This window comes from Lithobates pipiens, unplaced genomic scaffold, assembly GCF_037356315.1.
Source record: "Lithobates pipiens isolate NorthernLeopardFrog02 unplaced genomic scaffold, aLitPip1_a1.2 Scaffold_8, whole genome shotgun sequence".
Classification (NCBI taxonomy): domain Eukaryota; kingdom Metazoa; phylum Chordata; class Amphibia; order Anura; family Ranidae; genus Lithobates; species Lithobates pipiens.
The window spans coordinates 227878504-227897189 of record NW_027507903.1 but is presented as its reverse complement, the minus strand read 5'-3'; the positions used below and the strand labels follow the sequence as shown (position 1 = coordinate 227897189).

At 43.1% G+C, this 18686-nt stretch overlaps 1 protein-coding gene across 1 annotated transcript; it reads right to left on the bottom strand.

Moving 5' to 3' along the window:
* Window positions 1-6812: 6812 nt before the first annotated feature.
* On the bottom strand, window positions 6813-18636 carry ATP23 (ATP23 metallopeptidase and ATP synthase assembly factor homolog). Its single transcript, XM_077473306.1, has 6 exons — window positions 18407-18636; window positions 15760-15805; window positions 14245-14326; window positions 12725-12862; window positions 11204-11287; window positions 6813-7195 (listed from the first exon to the last, which is right to left on the bottom strand). Exons 1-6 carry the CDS (start codon window positions 18543-18545, stop codon window positions 6992-6994), a joined length of 693 nt encoding a protein of 230 aa, XP_077329432.1. The 5' UTR covers window positions 18546-18636; the 3' UTR covers window positions 6813-6991.
* Window positions 18637-18686: the final 50 nt, after the last annotated feature.

The following is an 18686-nucleotide window of genomic DNA, read 5'->3' as shown; positions in this document are numbered from 1 at the left end:
AGTCCTACAGAGACAGGAAAGTATAGTGTGCTGGGACTTGTAGTCCTACAGAGACAGGAAAGTTTGGTGTGCTGGGACTTGTATTCCTACAGAGACAGGAAAATATAGTGTGCTGGGACTTGTAGTCCTACAGCGACAGGAAAATATAGTGTGCTGGGACTTGTAGTCCTACAAAGACAGGAGGTATGAAAGTTTAGATGGGGCTTGCAGTAAATGAGCTGAGTAAGGCTAGGTTCACACTAATGCGGTGCAGGAAACACTGCAATCCGTGCGCATTTCCCACCTCACATTCAAATCGCACTGCCCTTGCGATCTGCAGTGGGCAGGGCAGGACTTAGGGTGGTGGGGGCCCCTGGGCTTGAGTCACTTTCAGGCCCTACCTTCTATACATTACTGTATTTATCGGCGTATAACACGCACCCCAAGTTTAGGAGGGAATTTTAAGTAAACAAAAAACTTTTAGGAGGGAAGTTTAAGGAAAAAACATGTAAATGCCCATCAATGCAGCCTTATCAGTGTCCATCTGCAGCCTTGTCCACTGTCATTGCAGTCTTGAAGTTAAAAAATGGCACCGCCAAAATACAGAGTCCTGTGTATTTAACCACTTCAATACCGGGCACTTAAACACCTTCCTGCCCAGACCAATTTTGAGCTTTCAGCGCTGTCGCACTTTGAGTGACAATTGCGCGGCCATGCTACACTGTACCCAAATGAAATTTTTATCATTTTTTCCCCACAAATAGAGCTTTCTTTTGGTGGTATTTGATCACCTCTGCGGTTTTTATTTTTTGCTAAACAAATAAAAAAATACCGAAAATTTTGAAAAAAAAAATGTTTTTTTTGTTTCAGTTTCAAAACTTTGTAAATAAGTACGTTTTCTCCTTTACTGATGGGCACTGATGGGGTTACACTAATGGGCAATGATAAAGCGGCACTGATGGGCACCGATGAGGTGGCACCAATGAAGTGGCACTGATGAGGTGGCATTGATGGACACTGATAGGTGGCACTGATGGGCACCGACGAGGTGGCACCAATGAAGTGGCACTGATGAGGTGGCATTGATGGACACTGATAGGTGGCACTGATGGGCGACACGGATGGGCACGGATAGGCGGCACGAATGGGCATGGATAGGCGGCACAGGTGGGCATGGGTAGGCGGCACAGATGGGCATGGGTAGGCGGCACAGATGGGCATGGGTAGGAGGCACAGATGGGCATGATTTGGCACTGATAGGTGGCACGGATGGGCACTGATAGGCAGCACAGATGGGAACTGATAGGCGGTATTGTATTATAATATACTGTACTAATGGATGTCAATCAGTGCCAAACAATAATGCATGCCAATCAGTGATGCCCATTGTGGGCACTGATTGGCATCCATTGTGGCACTGACTGGAATCCCTGGTGGTCTAGGGTGGCATACCTTGTCCTGGGCATCCCTGGTGGTCTGGTGGCGTCCCTGGTGATCCAGTGTGGGCATCCTCAGGGGGGGGGGGGGGGCTGCGCTGGTAATCGATCAGCAAAGACCCCCCCCCTGTCAGTGGAGCAGCCGATCGGCTCTCCTCTACTTGCGTCTGACAGACGCGAGTGAGGAAAAGCCGATCACCGGCTCTTCCTATTTACACTGTGATCAGCCATGATTGGACACGGCTGATCACATGGTTAAGAGTCTCCGTTGGAGACTCTTTACCGTGATCGTAGTTGCAGGGTGTCAGACTGACACCCCGCAACAACAATCGCCGCGATGTGTGCCCCCGGGGGCACGCAGCGGCTCAAAATCCTGATCACGTCATATGACGTCCGGTCAGGATTTAAAACCACTTTGCCACCGTCATTTTGTTATAGGGCAGACGACAAGTGGTTAAGCAGCTCTTCTCGGCGGTGTAACGACATATTCAGCGACCCATCGCAGTTTGCTACGGAAGTGATGTTCCGTCGCCGCCATCTTGCTACACCCCCCACTCGTCCACAGTAAGGATACACTAAGAAGGGGTGCGGGTTGTTGCACCCACCAGAGTTTTGCATCTTACACGTATTTATAACAGTAAAGTCAGTTTATATAGTGAAAATACTGCTTAGAGCTTGAATTTTAAAAACAGCGGCAACCCTGCTCATCTCACAGGTTTGCTAATCTGACAGAAGTTCACTGCTTTTAAAATTCAACATCTAAGCAGTCAGATGGAGTTCCAAGTCCTGTATTTCACTATAGAAACTCACTTTACTGTTATAAATAAATCTAAAATGCAAAACTCCGGGAGGGGGGGGGGTGGGTGGGTGGAACAACATGTCCACTTTACCTCTTCTTAGTGTATCCTTACTGTGGACGAGTGTGGGGTGTAGCAAGATGGCGGCGACAGAACGTCACTTCTGTTCAAACTGCGATGGGTCCCCGAATATGCCGTTACAGCGGCTCTCAGGTCCTCTTGCAGTCCAGAGCAGAGGCAAGAGTAGCCGAGAGTACTCGGCTGGGCTTACAGTCACGCCCAGGCCCATGTCCATCATAGGGCGTGACTGAGCGGAGCCGAGTACACTTGGCTATGTATCTCGGCGGGGCCCATGGGCTTGAGCCCAGTCAAGCCCAATGGTAAGTCCGGCCCTAACAGTGGGTATCAGTGCAATCATAACAACACCCCAAACTGTAGACCTAACAGATGTCTCCAAACTTTGTAAACAAAGGGCCAGTTTACTCTCCTTAAAGGAGAAGTCCAGCCTGAGCATTTTAGGCTTGGCTTCACCAAAAAGTTACAGGAGTGCAATTCGTTTTTCATTCCTGTGATCCATTTACAGCAGAGAGTGGTCTGAAGTCCCCTCAACATTGACATCACCAGGATCAGTCAAGGCACCACGTCATCCCGACTCTGGAAGTCTGGATCCACCAGGTGCCTGGACTGATGTCACACTTAGCAAGCCATCCCTCCACAGCGCAGCACTCCAGTGAGTGTGGAGGAACAGAGTAGGAGAGCTGCTCACTGATAGTCAGCAGCTCCCCTCTTGGGGAGCTGAGAGAACCGATCCATCGGTTCTGTAAGATATTATAAAAGAAGAAGAAAAACATTACTGCAATGATCGCATGTTACCTATTAAGTATAAGCAGTTAACTACTACACGTCATTTGTGATATATTGTGTCAATGTGGGACACCATGTAGGAACACTATACATATACTGCAGAAGTGCTGGGATGGAAACGAGGTCACTTCCTGCGGAAATAACAGATGACTAAGTACATCACATACATTGACTGGGGGCTTCAATGAGTACCAAGATGGCGACACTGACACTTCCTGCGGAAGCAGGAAGTGACCTCACACACTGCACACATATCATTGGGTGAAGTGGGAAGAAATGGGAAGCCATTGAGTAGAATACAAACACTCTAAAGCCCCATACGCATCAGATTTTCTGCAGATTTTTGTCTTCAGATTTTCCAAAACCATATAATATGAGGTCAAACCTTAGGAGTTTCAATTTGTATACAATCAGGCAGGCCCTTGTACTACATGGTTTCGGTAAATCTGAGACAAAAATCAGCATAAAATCGGATAGTGTGTATGGGGCTTTACAAAGTCTATATGAGTACTAAGATGGCAGCAACAAACAGGAAATAATTGAATTTATACTGCACACATAGTGAGAGTAGTGGGAGTTGTTGGGTGTAGTAGGCGGGACTTAATACATAAAAGGTAACCAGTCACAGGCGCCCCCAGCTTCTGAAGACACCCAGTGGGAGGAGTGAAACGCATCAAGCGGAGGAGTGATGGTTGTTTGCACGCCAAGGTGGCAATTTTTGCATGTTTTTAAATCTTTGATGCAAGTGTAATGATAGTTGACTTTTAACAAATAAATCTAGCAGTATTACACTATACACTTTTCTCTCTTCATTGCCATTCGTCCAAAATATGGATATCCGATTACTGAGAGAGTTGGAAAGGTGATGCCTTCACCTGTACATAGGATATACCTGATGTCTCACAGGTTATCAGTGGAAGAAAGGTGACAGTCTCACCTATACGCAGAACACATCCAGCAATCCTAGTCATTGGTGGAAGGCGATACTCTAAGCCATATACCAGGCAATTTTAAAGACTATTGTTGGTGAGTGGGGACACAGGAGGGGAGCACGGAGTGTCACCAGGATCTGCCCACTACAAGGTGCACAACTTCAGCACACCATATATATGGATGGACTTTATACGACTGACCTTTATATGTTTGCACTATATTTGCACTAAGCCCTTTATATTGTTAATTAATCTTTATTGTATTGATTACACTATTAACATAGCACTTTATTGTTTGTTGGAGCAGCGCTGAGTATAACATTTTAATTGTGCATATTCATTGGTGTCATTATGGGGAATTGTGCCTTAGTTGATGTCCTTGGGAGGAATTATGCCTTAGTTGTTGGTGTCCTTGGGAGGAATTGTGGCTTAGTTGTTGGTGTCCTTGGGAGGAATTGTGGCTTAGTTGTTGGTGTCAGCGGCAGGAAGTGAGCCCCATCCTTGGTGTCAGCGGCAGGAAGTGAGCCCCATCCTTGGTGTCAGCGGCAGGAAGTGAGCCCCATCCTTGGTGTCAGCGGCAGGAAGTGTGCCCCATCCTTGGTGTCAGCGGCAGGAAGTGTGCCCCATCCTTGGTGTCAGCGGCAGGAAGTGTGCCCCATCCTTGGTGTCAGCGGCAGGAAGTGTGCACATTCATAGGTGTCATTATGAGAAATTGTGCCTCATTGTTTGTGTCCTTGGGACAAATTGTGCCCCATCATTGGTGTCATTCAGAGGAATTCTGCCCCATTGTTGTTATCTGTGGACAAAATAGTGCCCCCCGAGGGCCAGATAAAGACAAGCAGAGGGCCACAGTTTCGAGACTACTGCTCTAATTGATACATTTGCATGAGAGCTTGTTCTGCTCAAAAACAACAGACTTACTGGCAGGTGCACCAGGTGAAAAGTAAGAAAGGCTAAGAATGGGTAAGCTGCAATATAATAAATCAAATACATTTTTGCTTTCCATAGTGCTTTAATTATTGCGCTGAAATCCCCATTTGTAGTTGATTTTGGCAAATTTCAGCTTGGAAATTGCATCTGTTTTTCCTGCTTTGTTAATAACTTGGTCTTGTGCTTTTCAAATTGTGGGAAAGTATCAGGAAGGCTTGCCTTCCTACATGTGGGCTTATCAGAGGGGGCACATGTGTATGTTCCCCTGCACATAGTTAGGTATGTGGCTTAGTGTACACTTAATGGTGCGAATATGGCTATTCATGGTGTCAAATAAGATCAGGACCAATCGACACGGAGCTGAGACAGGACTCAGCTTTAACGTGTTTCCTGATCTCCAGTGGTCCTCGTTCTCCTCTGGATTCTGCACTGCACTTCTGACACTCACTGAATCTGATGTGTTGCCATCAGGCTTGGTCCAGTCTGTTGACCTGCCTTCTGTTCCTGTAACTTGGAGTTCAGCAGCTGCTGACCCTGGCCTGTCCTCCTGACTATGACTCTGTACCTTGCTGGCCATCTGTGGACCTTGGGCGGTTCTCCTGACCATGTTCTTACCTGCTGTTTCTGTAATGTGCTCGGTGACCGTGTTCCTACCTGCTGTTCCTGTACCTTACTGGCTGACCATGGCCCACATCTATATTCCTGCTCTGTGACACATCATTTATCAGCGTTCTGTTTTCTTTGCTCCTGGTCACACTTGGCAACAACCAGATTCGGGTAGATCTGGTTAAGAATCACAGGTTATTGTGCCATCTGTTAGGCTTTGCAGGAGGTGCCTAGGATGGAGATATAGGAAAAATTCCCAGCTCACTAGCCAGCCTACAACAAACCAAATTGCCCTAACAGTTCACAGTAAAACCAGGGGTTTAGTTTGTACACATTTACAAATATATACATAAGCTGCAGGACCACGTCATGGCACCCTAGTATATTGCAGTGCTACCACTATACATTTTGAGAGTCTCTAAAGTTGAAGCACATATAAAATAATGGATAGATTAAATGGATGTTGCAGAACATTTGGAAATATGTTCTTTTCAATGGGTCTGGTTCAAATATGTGCATTGCATCCACAGTCCGCATTGCACAAAAAATGTGTGCGTTTACTAGGCAGTGCGGTGCGAATTGCAGGCACATCATTTTCAATGGGAACACATCTGATTCACAGATGTGTTCCGCTGTGAAAAGGAATTCTCTCCTTCCCTCTCCTTGGTCAGCTGATCCGCAGGTACAAACAGAGAGGAACCGCTGAATGAATCATTTTTATCTGCGCAGGGAAAATGGAGCTGCAATTCGCACCAGACTACTGTGAACCCAGCTTAAAGCATTTTACCAGTGATGAGCAGATCGCTGATGCCATGCAAGTCTCCAGCAGATCTGTCAGTGTATAGGCTTGCTCGTTCCTCGTATGAAGAAGCCGATACATGCTGACAGAAAGAATGCATGAAAAACCACAGCCCTACAATAATCCATTGAAAACTACAAGCCGATAGCTTCAAAGGCTGCCGGACCTTGTAGTTTTCCCACAGAGCACTGTGAATAAGTGATGTGGCTGGGGGGAGGGGCTCCGCATGGCCACGGTTTTTTGGCCATGACCCCCTGATTGGCTCCCGATGTGTCCAATCAAAACAGCGGCTGGTCGCCAGCGGCGCCTGTATGCGATTCTGCATAGGAAAGCCGCCTGCCCGCAGTACATGTGTGGGGTGGTAGCAGCAAATGGCAGCGAAGGTGTCCAGTGCATCCCCTCACCTCTTTGGCCCCCTCCAGTACGTTACAAGAACAATAGAGGAAACCTATACAGATACAAGAAAAAATAAAAATTTAAGCAATTTATTGCACATGAAAATCAGAAATTATGGAACAAATTATTTTTAAATATACAAAAAAATATGTTCACAAGAAAAAGTAAACAACAGTCTCACACTGGAATCCCAAAATATAGAAAAGAAATCATTATAAAACAAGAAAATTGTATTATTGATCAGATTTTTCTTTAGATGTCTGAGGCAGATCTGCTCCGGTTTTTAAAATCTCTATATGCCATATTTGCATCATTTTTACAATGCGGGATTCGGCCAAATGGTTCATGATCCTTAAAACACGAAGTAAACACTTCATCCACAGCTCTCTCTGCTGCCTCTCGGCTGATGTCTCTTACAGCCTGTATAGAACGAAGAGCTCGATCTCGGACACAAGCCTGTTTAATATAAAATATAGAAAGAGGGTTTAAGATTAGTCCTGGGAATATCTTATGCATATGTTCTTATGCTAGCTATACATAGAACATTATGGTGAATTGATTAAAGAATCAGATCTTTCAGAAATCAATTGCACTAAATAGTCTTTTATCAGTAAGCAATCCTTTTTCCTGAAAAGTAACATATTGTTCATACTGGAAAATCCAGCCCTAATTGATATTTTTTTTTTTGATCCTCCGCTGGCGCTCCTGGCTCTACCTCCTCTGCAAGTGCCCCAATAGGAAGCCACTTCTTATGGGGGCACTAGTGTGGGCTCGGTCCTGAGACGTGCTGCCTGTGTATATAGACACAAACAGCATGGTTCAGGCCTGCTCCCTCACCACAGGATTTGACTAACAGCAGAAGACAATGGCTCCTGCTGCTGTGAGGAGGGAGAGAGGGCTGCTGCTCTCAGGCACAGTGCATTCATATAAGGGGGGGGGGGTAATCTTGTGGAACAGAAGGTTTTTTACCTTACAGTGTTACTAAACCCAAAGATTAAGATAAAAAAAAAAGACACATTTTCAGTTTCTCTGGGTGGAAGGGGAAGAGAGGGGAGAGAGGGGAGAGGAAATCAGCGCTGTGCACAGCTTTATCTATTCTCCCCTTCTGCTTCACACAGAACTCGAGTAGCAGCAGGAGCCACTGGCACTTGCTGCTGTCAATCAAATCTAGTGAAGAGGAAGTGGGGGGCGGGCACAAGTCCTGTTGTGCAAGTGTATGGAGCGTGCAGACTACACTCTCCCCATAGCCAGCATCTGGTTGTGGTAGTCCCTAAGAAGAAGGAGGAGCCAATATTGCTGCTGGGGACACCAGAAGAGGAGGATCAGGGCTAATCTGTGCAGAACTACTGCACAGAGCAGGTAAGTATAACATATATTTTTTTTTTATCAAAATAACAAAGTTTGATTTTAGTAACACTTTAATGCAGAGAATGCATTAAGGTAGAAACCTTAAGCTTTTAAAAGGGATTGTAAAGGCTTGTTTTTTATTTTTTTAAAATAACAAACATATCAGACTTACCTCCACTGTGTAGATCGTTTTGCACAAAGTGGCCCTGATCATCTATTTCTGGGGTCCCCCGGTGACTCCTCCCCTCCTTTGTGTCCTTCTCTTCTACACACCCCACCTCTCCTTTTTAGACAGACATGCCTAGACCTGCCCAACTCCATCCCATCCCTCCTCTCCTTCTCAGATCTCCTCCTGTCTTCACAGCCTTGTTTTGGCCAGCAGTTTTTCCTGAGAGGGTGGGGCTTTGGAAGTATGTTCTGTTTGTTAGAAACTGTAATAGATTACAATGCAACATGCTGCAGATTTTCTACATGACACTGTGATGGGGACTGTGCGGCACACACCAAGCTGAGGAAGCTACATGTGAGTAAGTTAGCTACAAAATGAGTGCGACTTGTCATGCGACTTTGGACACAAAGTCACAGCCCATTCATTTCAATGGCAAACGTTCCCATCTATGCGACTTTGAAAAGGTGAGTGCACTACTTTGATGTGACCTTCATCCAGAGTGTAAAGTTGGATCAAAGCTGCACTCAATCGCACAATGCTTTGGAGTCACACTAGTAGAAACGTAGCCTAAGGCTAGAGTGCAACTTTGATCCAACTTTACGCTCTCTGGAGCAGAGTCGCATCAAAGCAAAAAACAATAACAAAAGCATTGCAGGTACCTTTTCAAAGTCGCTGATTTTCAAAGTCACATAGACGATAACAGGTACCATTAAAATCAATGAGCTGTGACTTTTTATGCGACTTTGGACACACAGTCGCATGACAAGTCACATTACCACTATTGTGACCACAACGTTTCAGGATTTAGAGTGCAACTTTGATGCGAGCGAGTGCAGCTTTGATTCAACTTTACACTCTCTGGATCAAAGTTGCATCAAAGCATTGCAGGTACCCTTTCAATGTCGCATAGATGGGAACAGGTGCCTCCCATGTCCAGCTCCCTTCTCCTGTGCACAGCTATACTGTTTATGTGCGCTTTACCTGTGATGATGGAAGACTAATCACTGCTATAACCCCCATGCTGTGATTAATGGGCGGTGGCTGCAGTGCCCTGATGTAATTCCCCAATGGGAATGCCCATAAATTTGGCATTTGCATGAGGAGAGGGGGGCTTACAGCCAGATAAGATAAGGAGATGCTTATATTGCATATTGGTGCCACAAATCATGAACCTGGTGGATTCAACAACTATTTTTAAAGTTCTGGTGACACTTCAGCCAAAAAAATATCAATATAAAAATGAATAGCAAATTTAAAAGATACAAAATAAACAATACCAGCATTTGCTTCTAGAATTAGCTTCACTCAGTAAGAAACAGCACAGTGTTAAAGCGGTTGTATACCCCTAACATTTTTTTTTTTCCTAGACCTGTAAGGCAAAAGGCATAATGAGCTAGTATGCACCGTATACTAGCTCATTCTGAAATACTTACCTTAGAACGAGGCATCGGTAACTCACCTGATCCACTCCGAGGGAGCCGACATGTTGCCTCAGCGTGTCTTCTGGGTATCGTGGCTCCAGCGCTGAGTGTCTGGAGCTGCAATGTGGTCACTCCCATGAATGCTCACGGGAGACTTCTTTCCAGCAATGTCCAGCATCTGCCGGGCTTTTAGCCGAGAATCCCCTGTGCGCCTCTGAAGTCAGCAGCTCATTGCAAGGGGAATATCTCCTAAACCGTACAGGTTTAGGTGATATTTTTTTTACCTACAGGTAAGCCTTATTATAGGCTTACCTGTAGGTAAAAGTTATAAAATTTACTGTACAACTGCTTTAAGGTCATCATCTTTCTCCACCAATAAACATGCTTCTATTAGCACTTGAACTGACCGACTCCTTGTACTGCTTTTTCCTTTCATACTCCAGCTCTGCTATACATGGACTAGGGGATGACACCAGGTCAGATTTAGGTATTTACATGGCTTGCATTTAAATATGCATTAATAATTGTAGAGCTGCATTAAAGCAGTATTGGACCCAGAACCAAAAACCCGATTTTGGCAGTTACCTGCTCTCACATCCTTTCCGGGTGCCTTAGGTGGTCAGAAGCGGAAGCTCTCCCTCCCGAAGGCTTCTGGGACACGACAGGTCCTAGAAGACTTCAGGCCCAGTCACAGAGTGCAGCGCCGCTCGCGCATGCACAGTGGGTAGCTGACTATGAAGCTGCAAGCTGTCACAGCTGGGTGCCCATAGTAGAGATGCCAGCGCTGCCAAGGGAGGACATGGGAAGAACACAGCATGGGTGAGTGAACTGCTGGACCATGGGACAGGTGAGTGTGTTTATTAAAAGTCAGCAGCTACACTTTTTGTAGCTGCTGACTTTAAACAAAAATATGACTGGAACTCTGCTTTGATTAGTATATCTGCCTTGAGTTCAGTCTTTATTCTGTTATATATATTTACCATAATCAGTAATGTAAATTGATCTTATTGGTAGGCTTGGAGTATTCATTTCCACCAGTATTCTCAAAAGAACAGTCCAGAAAAAGGTTACAAGGGTGGAAAATCTGCAATGCATCCAAGAATATCTGGCATAGATCCCAGTAGGCAATTCCGGATACATAGAACTGATGGTAACCAGGACCTCTAATTTAGACATGGTATTCTGATGGATCAGACTGGCAATCCTTATTAAAAGCAGAAGTGATTAATAGTAATATATATATATATATATATATATATATATATATATATATATATATATATACACATATACACACATACACACACACATACATATATACACATACACACACACACACTATATACATATATAACATTTTATTTATTTTGTTTTGGAACCCCACTTCTAAACTGCCTGGAGCTTTTATCATCTTATTTAATATCGCTTTGTCACTTTAATCATGATAACATTCCAAACCATTTTATTAGGCCACTATGGGTAGTATGGGTGGGTACAAAATATAGACAAAACGTATTCTTTACATACCTGATGATGCTGTTTAAGTCCAAAATTGAATCGGCTAATCTCATTGCTTATGGAACAGTCTCCACTAAGGTTTGCAGCTCTGATCTATATAAAACAGAGAAGACACATATTTGCCTATTATGGGTTATTTGAAATCCTCTCAGATGTAGCGCAAAAGCAATTGCAGCCGATTTACACAAAAATGAAGCACAGCAAACAAAAATAAAACCGAAGCACAAGCCAGTAGCAGCCAGGTTTCAAATAAAGCAATAAATCTGATTTCTATGAGCATCTGCATCGATTTTCCCTGCTTGAGCTTTACCATGGCCCCTTACCATGTGATCAGTTGTCAGCCAATGACAGCTGATTACATGATCAAAACAAAAGCTCGGTGATCGTTTTTTTTTTCTCCTCACACTGACAGTGGAGGAGAAAAAAAAAAGCCAATCCCGGCTCATCTGAAAGGGACATCGGTCCCAAAGAGGAAGAGGCAATTATGCCTAATCTATGCCACCTGACAGTGCCCACAAGTGCCACCTATCAATGCCCACAAGTGCCACCTATCAGTGCCACCTAGAAGTGCTGCATATCAGTGTAACTGATCAGTGCCCATTACTGCCACCCATCAGTGCCGCCTCATCAGTGTACATCAATGACAGCCAAAAATGACCTGTTTTAAAATTTTATAACAAAAAATAAAATAAATAATTATTAAAAAATCCGGGCTTTTTTTTTTAACAAAAACTACAGAGGTAATCAAATAGAAAGCTCTGTGGGGAAAAAATTATAAAAATTTAATTTGGATACAGTGTAGTATGACTGCGCAACTGTCATTCAAAGTGCATCAACGTTTAAAGCTGAAAATTGGTCTTAATAGGAGGGGGGTTTAAGTGCTCAGTAAGAAAGTGGTTAATGACTGTCATCTGCCCCTTACCTTTACCTGACATGCAACCCCATAGCAATGATTGTGGAAACGTACATGTTTTCTTCAGGCAGTCGTCTTCATACATTTCATTGGAGCGGCACCAAACAAAAGTTCCAGCATTATCACCCTGCCCAATGCAGATTCGGGATTCATCACTTAATATAATTTTCATCCAGTTTGAAAATTATTATAATATTCCCTAAATGTATGCGTCCTTTTTAATTTTCGCTCTGAATAACGTAATATAAAATAATGGTATTTTACCTGGGAAGATTCATGTGGTTGTTTTTCCCGAAAACATAAATTATCAGTGTTCTAGAACTGGACTGAGAATGGTATGTGCACCCCTATTACATTATTTGTATTTATTTAACTTGTGTACTTTCTATGAGGACCACTGCTGGGAACAGCTGACAATATTGATCAGCAATTAGGTACAATTTTACTAATCCAATATTGAGTCTCAAATGATTACAGTTATGCAGGCTCATACCAGGGCTGTCATGAGTAGTGTGTAACTGGCTTAATGTTGGGTCTATACAATGACATTATAACACCACAATTTCCTTGTTATCAGAAAATTTCTTTTAAATGTTCAGTGATAGAAGAATGCATACCTCTGAGCAGGCTAAGTGCCGCACATTGTTAAACCAGTCAACATTTGCACGACAGTGATCAAAAGCGTGAATCAACTCATGTGTAACCACTCTGTTCATATGAGCTTGGCTTTGTATATTATTCTGACACAACACGATCTGTGTGGATAGAGAATAAAGGTTAATTACATGTTTTTGGGTATGAAATGATTTTCAGTAAAAGTGTTTAAACAAAGGTTTAAAGCGGAACTTAAAACCATTGATTTAGGAGTTTCTATAAAACAATTACATTCCTGGCATGGCGGGAATGTAACCTTCACATGGGTGCATTCAACCAAACTGTCAAACCATCCAATGGCTGGTGTCACAACTGGTCACATGTGCAGCATCATGACAGTTGAAGATCAAACAGAGGCAAAGATGGTAACTTCCTTGGCTGAAAATGATAGGAGGGTTTATAGTTCCGCTTTAATACGATGCAAGCACATAATAAAGCAGTGTTCAGCAATTAATCCTTCCTTCTGTTTTGAAACCTTGCATATTGGTCTACTACATTCAAGGCATTAACGCCACCAATTTTTCTGTTTCCCAAAACAGTTACATTCAAGGAATATCATGAATTATAACAGTTACTAGTGTGCCATCTAGTATGTCAGCTCTCATCTGAACGGTCAAGCTGCCAAATAGTTGGTGTCATAACTAATCACATGTGCAGCGCATTGGCAACTGTAGATCAAACAGAGGCAAAGATGGCAGCTTCCTTGGCTGTAAAGGCTAGGGTGGATCAATTTACGCTTTAAGGCTGGCTTCACCTCTGTAGCTTCCTGAATTAGCAGTTCCCGGCACCTTAATGCATATTCATTTCAATGGTGAATGTCCATTTTTTTTGTGCATTGTGGTGCACTGGAAGTCAATTCTATATACAGTAAATGGGCAAGCTTAACCACTTGCTGACCACTGCATACTGATATGCATGGGCAAATGGGGTATACCTGTATGTCCCCTTTAATTGGCGGGGCTAGTGGCTGTGCGCACGCCTGCTGCGTGACCATGTCCGTGGGTCCCCTGGACTCGATGTCCACCTGGGGTCCGCGATCATGTCACAGAACGGAAGAACGGGGAGATGCCTATGTAAACAAGGCATTTTCCCCGTTCTGCATAGTGACATGACCGCGGGTCCCAGGCGGACATCAAGTCAGCTTACATGGTTCAGGACCTCTTTAAATGTTTTTTGATCAATGGATTATGATATACGTGGCTTTTTAGATATGCCTAGGGGATCATCTTTATTACAAGTTTGTAGGCATGTGTTCCAAGACAGTGCTTGCAGAAGGAAGTTAGAAGAAAATTTGTGACAAATGTCACAATGGCTGTACAACACTTTTCATTGGATAAAAAATGTGTTTACGAGAATGGAAAACTGTATAAATATTTGTCAAGTGCCTGTACCAGATGAGGTGCAACCATTTTCTCATATTTCCTGGTTACATCATTGCTTTATTATTTGAAAAAGGAAATAAAGGTTTAATATGTTCACTTACTTCAGAAGTATCTGCATCAAAACCTCCACTTACTGATCCTTGGCAATCTTCACAAGCAAAATGTCTGTCCTTGGAAACTGCACTGAAAAGTGTAACACAATTGGTTATGAGAACATTTCTATAATCTTGTGGAATATGAAGTTTCCTAGGCTCTATTCAAGTAGCCATTAGCAGAGCTATAGGTTTTAGGACATTTTGATTTTCTAAATAAATATAGGCCTGTTATTCTCATACATGATACATAGTTACATAGTTGTTGAGGATGAAAAAAGGCACAAGTCCAACCTATGTGTGTGATTATATGTCAGTATTACATTGTATATCCCTGAATGTTGCGGTCATCAGGTGCTTATATAATAGCTTCTTGAAACTATCAATGAGGCCACCACCTGTGGGAGGGAATTCCACATCCTTGCCGCTCTTACAATAAAGAACCCTCTACGTAGTTTAAGGTTAAACCTCTTTTCTTCTAATTTTAATGAGTGGCCACATGTCTTGTTAAACTCCCTTCTGCAAAAAAGTTTTATCCCTATTGTGTGGTCACCAGTATGTTATTTGTAAATTTAAATCATATCCCCTCTCAAGCATCTCTTCTCCAGAGAGAATAAGTTCAGTGCTCGCAACCTTTCCTCATAACTACTAATTACTAATATCCTCCAGACCCTTTATCAGCTTTGTTGCCCTTCTTTGTACTCGCACCATTTCCAGTACATCCTTCCTGAGGACTGGTGCCCAGAACTGGACAGTATACTTCAGGTGAGGCCGGACCAGGGTCTTGTAGCATGGGAGAATTATCGTTTTATCCCTGGAGTTGATCCCCTTTTCAATGTATGCCAATATTCTGTTTGCTTTATCACCAGCTTGGCAGTGCATGCCATTGCTGAGCCCATCATCTACTAGGACCTCCAGGCCCTTTTCCATCCTAGATTCCCCCAGAGGTTCTCCGCTACTGTATAGATTGCATTCCTATTTTTGCCACCCAAATACATTATTTTACATTTTTCTACATTGAACCTCATTTGCCATGTAGTTGCCCACCCCATAAATTTGTTCAGACCTTTTTGCAAGGTTTCCACAGAGAAGTTATTGCCCTGCTTAGCTTAGTATTATCCGCAAATATAGAAATTGAACTGTTTACCCCATCCTCCAGGTCGTTTATGAATAATATATGACCTCTTCATTTAGATTCAGTACATTTTCTATGGTATAATTATGAATTTTACAGATACACACTAAATGTAGCAACTCTTTATTACAAATGGAATATGAATGAACCCAACTGTATTTTTTTCTCCAAGTATTATTAAAACACAATTATCATTATTTCATCATACTGCAAGTGGCAATAAAGCTCACTTAGCTATAGTTATAAGCGATATAAAATGGCCATTTTAATAAATGATGATTTGTGATTTTTTTGGTGCTTATCACAGTTTTTGGTGAAGTTATTAAATCAAGTCTTATTGATCCATGACAGTTTAGCCCCCATTTGTGTATTTAACTGAAGAGACTTACCAGCCAGATTGTTTCATGGCATCTAAAAGTAACTTGGCATATGGACCTAATGAACAACAAAAATAGTATATAAATGTATTACATAATATACAGTATTCTACCAGTACTGACAGTGTAATAGGTAAATGTAAAGGGGTCTTTCCCTTCAGAACCTAAACTCCGAGCTTGATGGAGGTAACGGATTAATCAAATAATTTCTGTAGTGTGGCAGCTTTCTACTGCCTAGTAGAGCCCCAACATGTAGGATAACTAGCTTGTATAGATTGAAAGGATAAGGGCACCCAGCCACAGGAATCAGGCTCCGTTCTTACTAGTGTAACATGCCATGCAACTTTGGACACAAAGTATAGTAGCCGGATGATTTCAATACCACCCTTTCCAATCTATGCAACTTAAAGTCGCAGTGACTTTGAAAAGGTCGCTTGCACTACTTTGATACAACTTTCTTGCAACTTGAGTGCCAGAGTGTACAATTAGTTTAAATTAACCACTTCAATTTGGTACTGCGTCACTTTAACTGACAATTGCGCGGTCGTTCGGCTATGTACCCAAACTAAATTTGCGTCCTTTTTTCCCCAAAAATAGAGCTTTCTTTTGCTGGTTATTGATCACCTCTGCAGTTTTTATTTTTTTGCGCTATGAAAAAAAAAAAGCGACAATATTGAAAAAAAAAAAGAAAAACAATATTTTTTACCATAATAAATATCCCCAATTAAAAAAAAAAAAGTCTTCATCAGTATAGGCCAATATTCTTTTATATATATATATATATATATATATATATATATATATATATATACACATATATATATATATATATATATATATTTTTTTTTTTTACCAAAAATATCACAATAAGCATATATTGATTGGTTTGCGCAAAAGTTATAGTGTCTACAAACTATGGGAAAGATTCATAGCATTTTTATTATTTTTTTTTTGTCAATGAGCCCCCACTTTCTGTCTCATAACTACAAGAAAATCCTTCCAAAGTGAGGTTATTAGTAGTTGTCACAAAAAAAAAACCAAAAAAAAAAAAACAGTGTTCTCCCTGGAAGATTTTTACTTAATTTGCTTTCAGGTGATAACTCAAAACATGAAATTTTATTTCACTTTCAGTGTTAACGTCACCAGGACAAATAAAGATGGTAAATCTACTTAAAGGATATGTAAAGGTTTGATTAAAAAGAAAAAACAAAAATGTTATACCGCGAGCCTCCTTTTCTAAGGTCCCATTGCAGCGCTCCTGGCTCCTCTTCTTCTCGAGTGCCCCGTTGGACAGCCACTCTCCCTAAGGGCACTCGTACGGGCACGCATCCCATGTCCTGCTGCTGCATCCACTGACACAGACAGTAGGACTCGGCCCTCCCCCCAGTCAATGGATTTGATTGACAGCAGCGGGAGCCATTGGGCTGTGCTGCTATCAATCTATCCAATCAAGACACGAGAAACTGGCTGGAGCTGGTGTGCTTGTCCCCGTCGTTGAAAAGACCAGGTTCACATAAGTAAAAGGGAGGCTCTGGGGGGAGCTGCCGCACAGGAGGTTTTTCACCTTAATGCATAGAATGCATTAAAGCGGAGTTCCACCCAAAAACGCATCTTCCACTTTAAGTGTAGATGACCCCCTGACATGCCACATTTGGCATGTCATTTTTGGGGGGGCGGCGGGTACCCTATTATTACATGTACCCAGATCCCAGTTCCTCCCTGGCGCTGCGGCACTGGAAGGAAGATCACCCCTCCCTGCAATTTTCCTGTGACACGTCACAGGTCCCAGAAGACTGCCTGACCAATCACAGCATGCGCCCACAGCAACAATGCGGGTGCCACGGAGAGGAGCAAGGCTTTGTTCGCCCGCATCGCTGGACCGTGGGACAAGCAAGTGTCCCATTATTTAAAAAGTCAGCAGCTACACTTTTTGTAGCTGCTGACTTTTAAATGGGTGGAACTCCCCTTTAAAGTGAAAAACCCTGAGGGTTTACAACCCCTTTAACTGCAATAAAACCTGGCAGGTGTCCTCATCTCTCTGTACTCCATCCATCATTTTGGCTTCAAATCTCCTTTAAAAAAATGATTTTCCCCCCAATTTCCTGTCTGGTGATTAAGGATGAGCTCCGGCGTATTCGCATGCTCCATGTGCAGAGCCCGCCAGGAAGTCGGCGCAGCCCTGATCAGTGCAGTGAGACATTGCCCCTATGCGCAGCTGCAGAGATCGGGCAATGTCTTGCTGCCTGTGATTAGCGCAGCGCTGCGCCGACTTCCTGGCGGGCTCTGCACGTGGACCATGCGAACACGCCGGAGCTCATCCCTAGTGGTGATCAGGACAGGAAGTGAGGAGAAATCTCTCTAACAGGGAGCAGTATACACCTGATGATGACTCTAAAGCCCCATACACACGATTTTCTGCTGATTTTTTTGTCTTCAGATTTACCAAAACCATGTAGTGCAAGGGGCTGCCTGATTGCATACACATTGAAACTCCTAAGGTTTAACCTCATATTATATGGTTTTGGTAAATCTGAAGGAAAAAATCAGCAGAAAATCTGATAGTGTGTATGGAGCTTTACTCTTCCCTGCTCTATTGAAAACTACGCGAATGTTATGTGTGGGTATAGACTTGAAGAATATCATGCTGGAAGTCCCATACTTGTCTCCATAGTAACATTGAGCATGTTGTGACAAGTGGACGTGGCTGGATGGTGTGCCTCCTCATTGTTCTCCCAGCTCTGCCTCTCTGGGATCACAGGGTACCCGTGTCCTGCATCTTCCGACCTGCCTTCCTCCATGGGGGACCCCTCTGTCACCTTTACAGCTGTCTAATGTCCCCATCTGGCCAGGGGGCCGCCATGATGACACGTCACTAGAAGTGGCCCTGGCGAGTGCTTTTACGTCATCGGGTCCATCGCAGACATCTTTCATATGGGAAG

Bases quoted from the DNA above. Each gene is read 5' to 3' on its own strand.
- ATP23 (XM_077473306.1), bottom strand. From the start codon at position 18,545: ATGGAGGAAGGCAGGTCGGAAGATGCAGGACACGGGTACCCTGTGATC. The intron at 15,806-18,406 runs GTATGGGACTTC...GTTGTTCATTAG, and splicing joins CAATGTTACTATGGAGACAA to GTCCATATGCCAAGTTACTT. The intron at 12,863-14,244 runs GTAAGTGAACAT...CTATCCACACAG, and splicing joins TTGATGCAGATACTTCTGAA to ATCGTGTTGTGTCAGAATAA.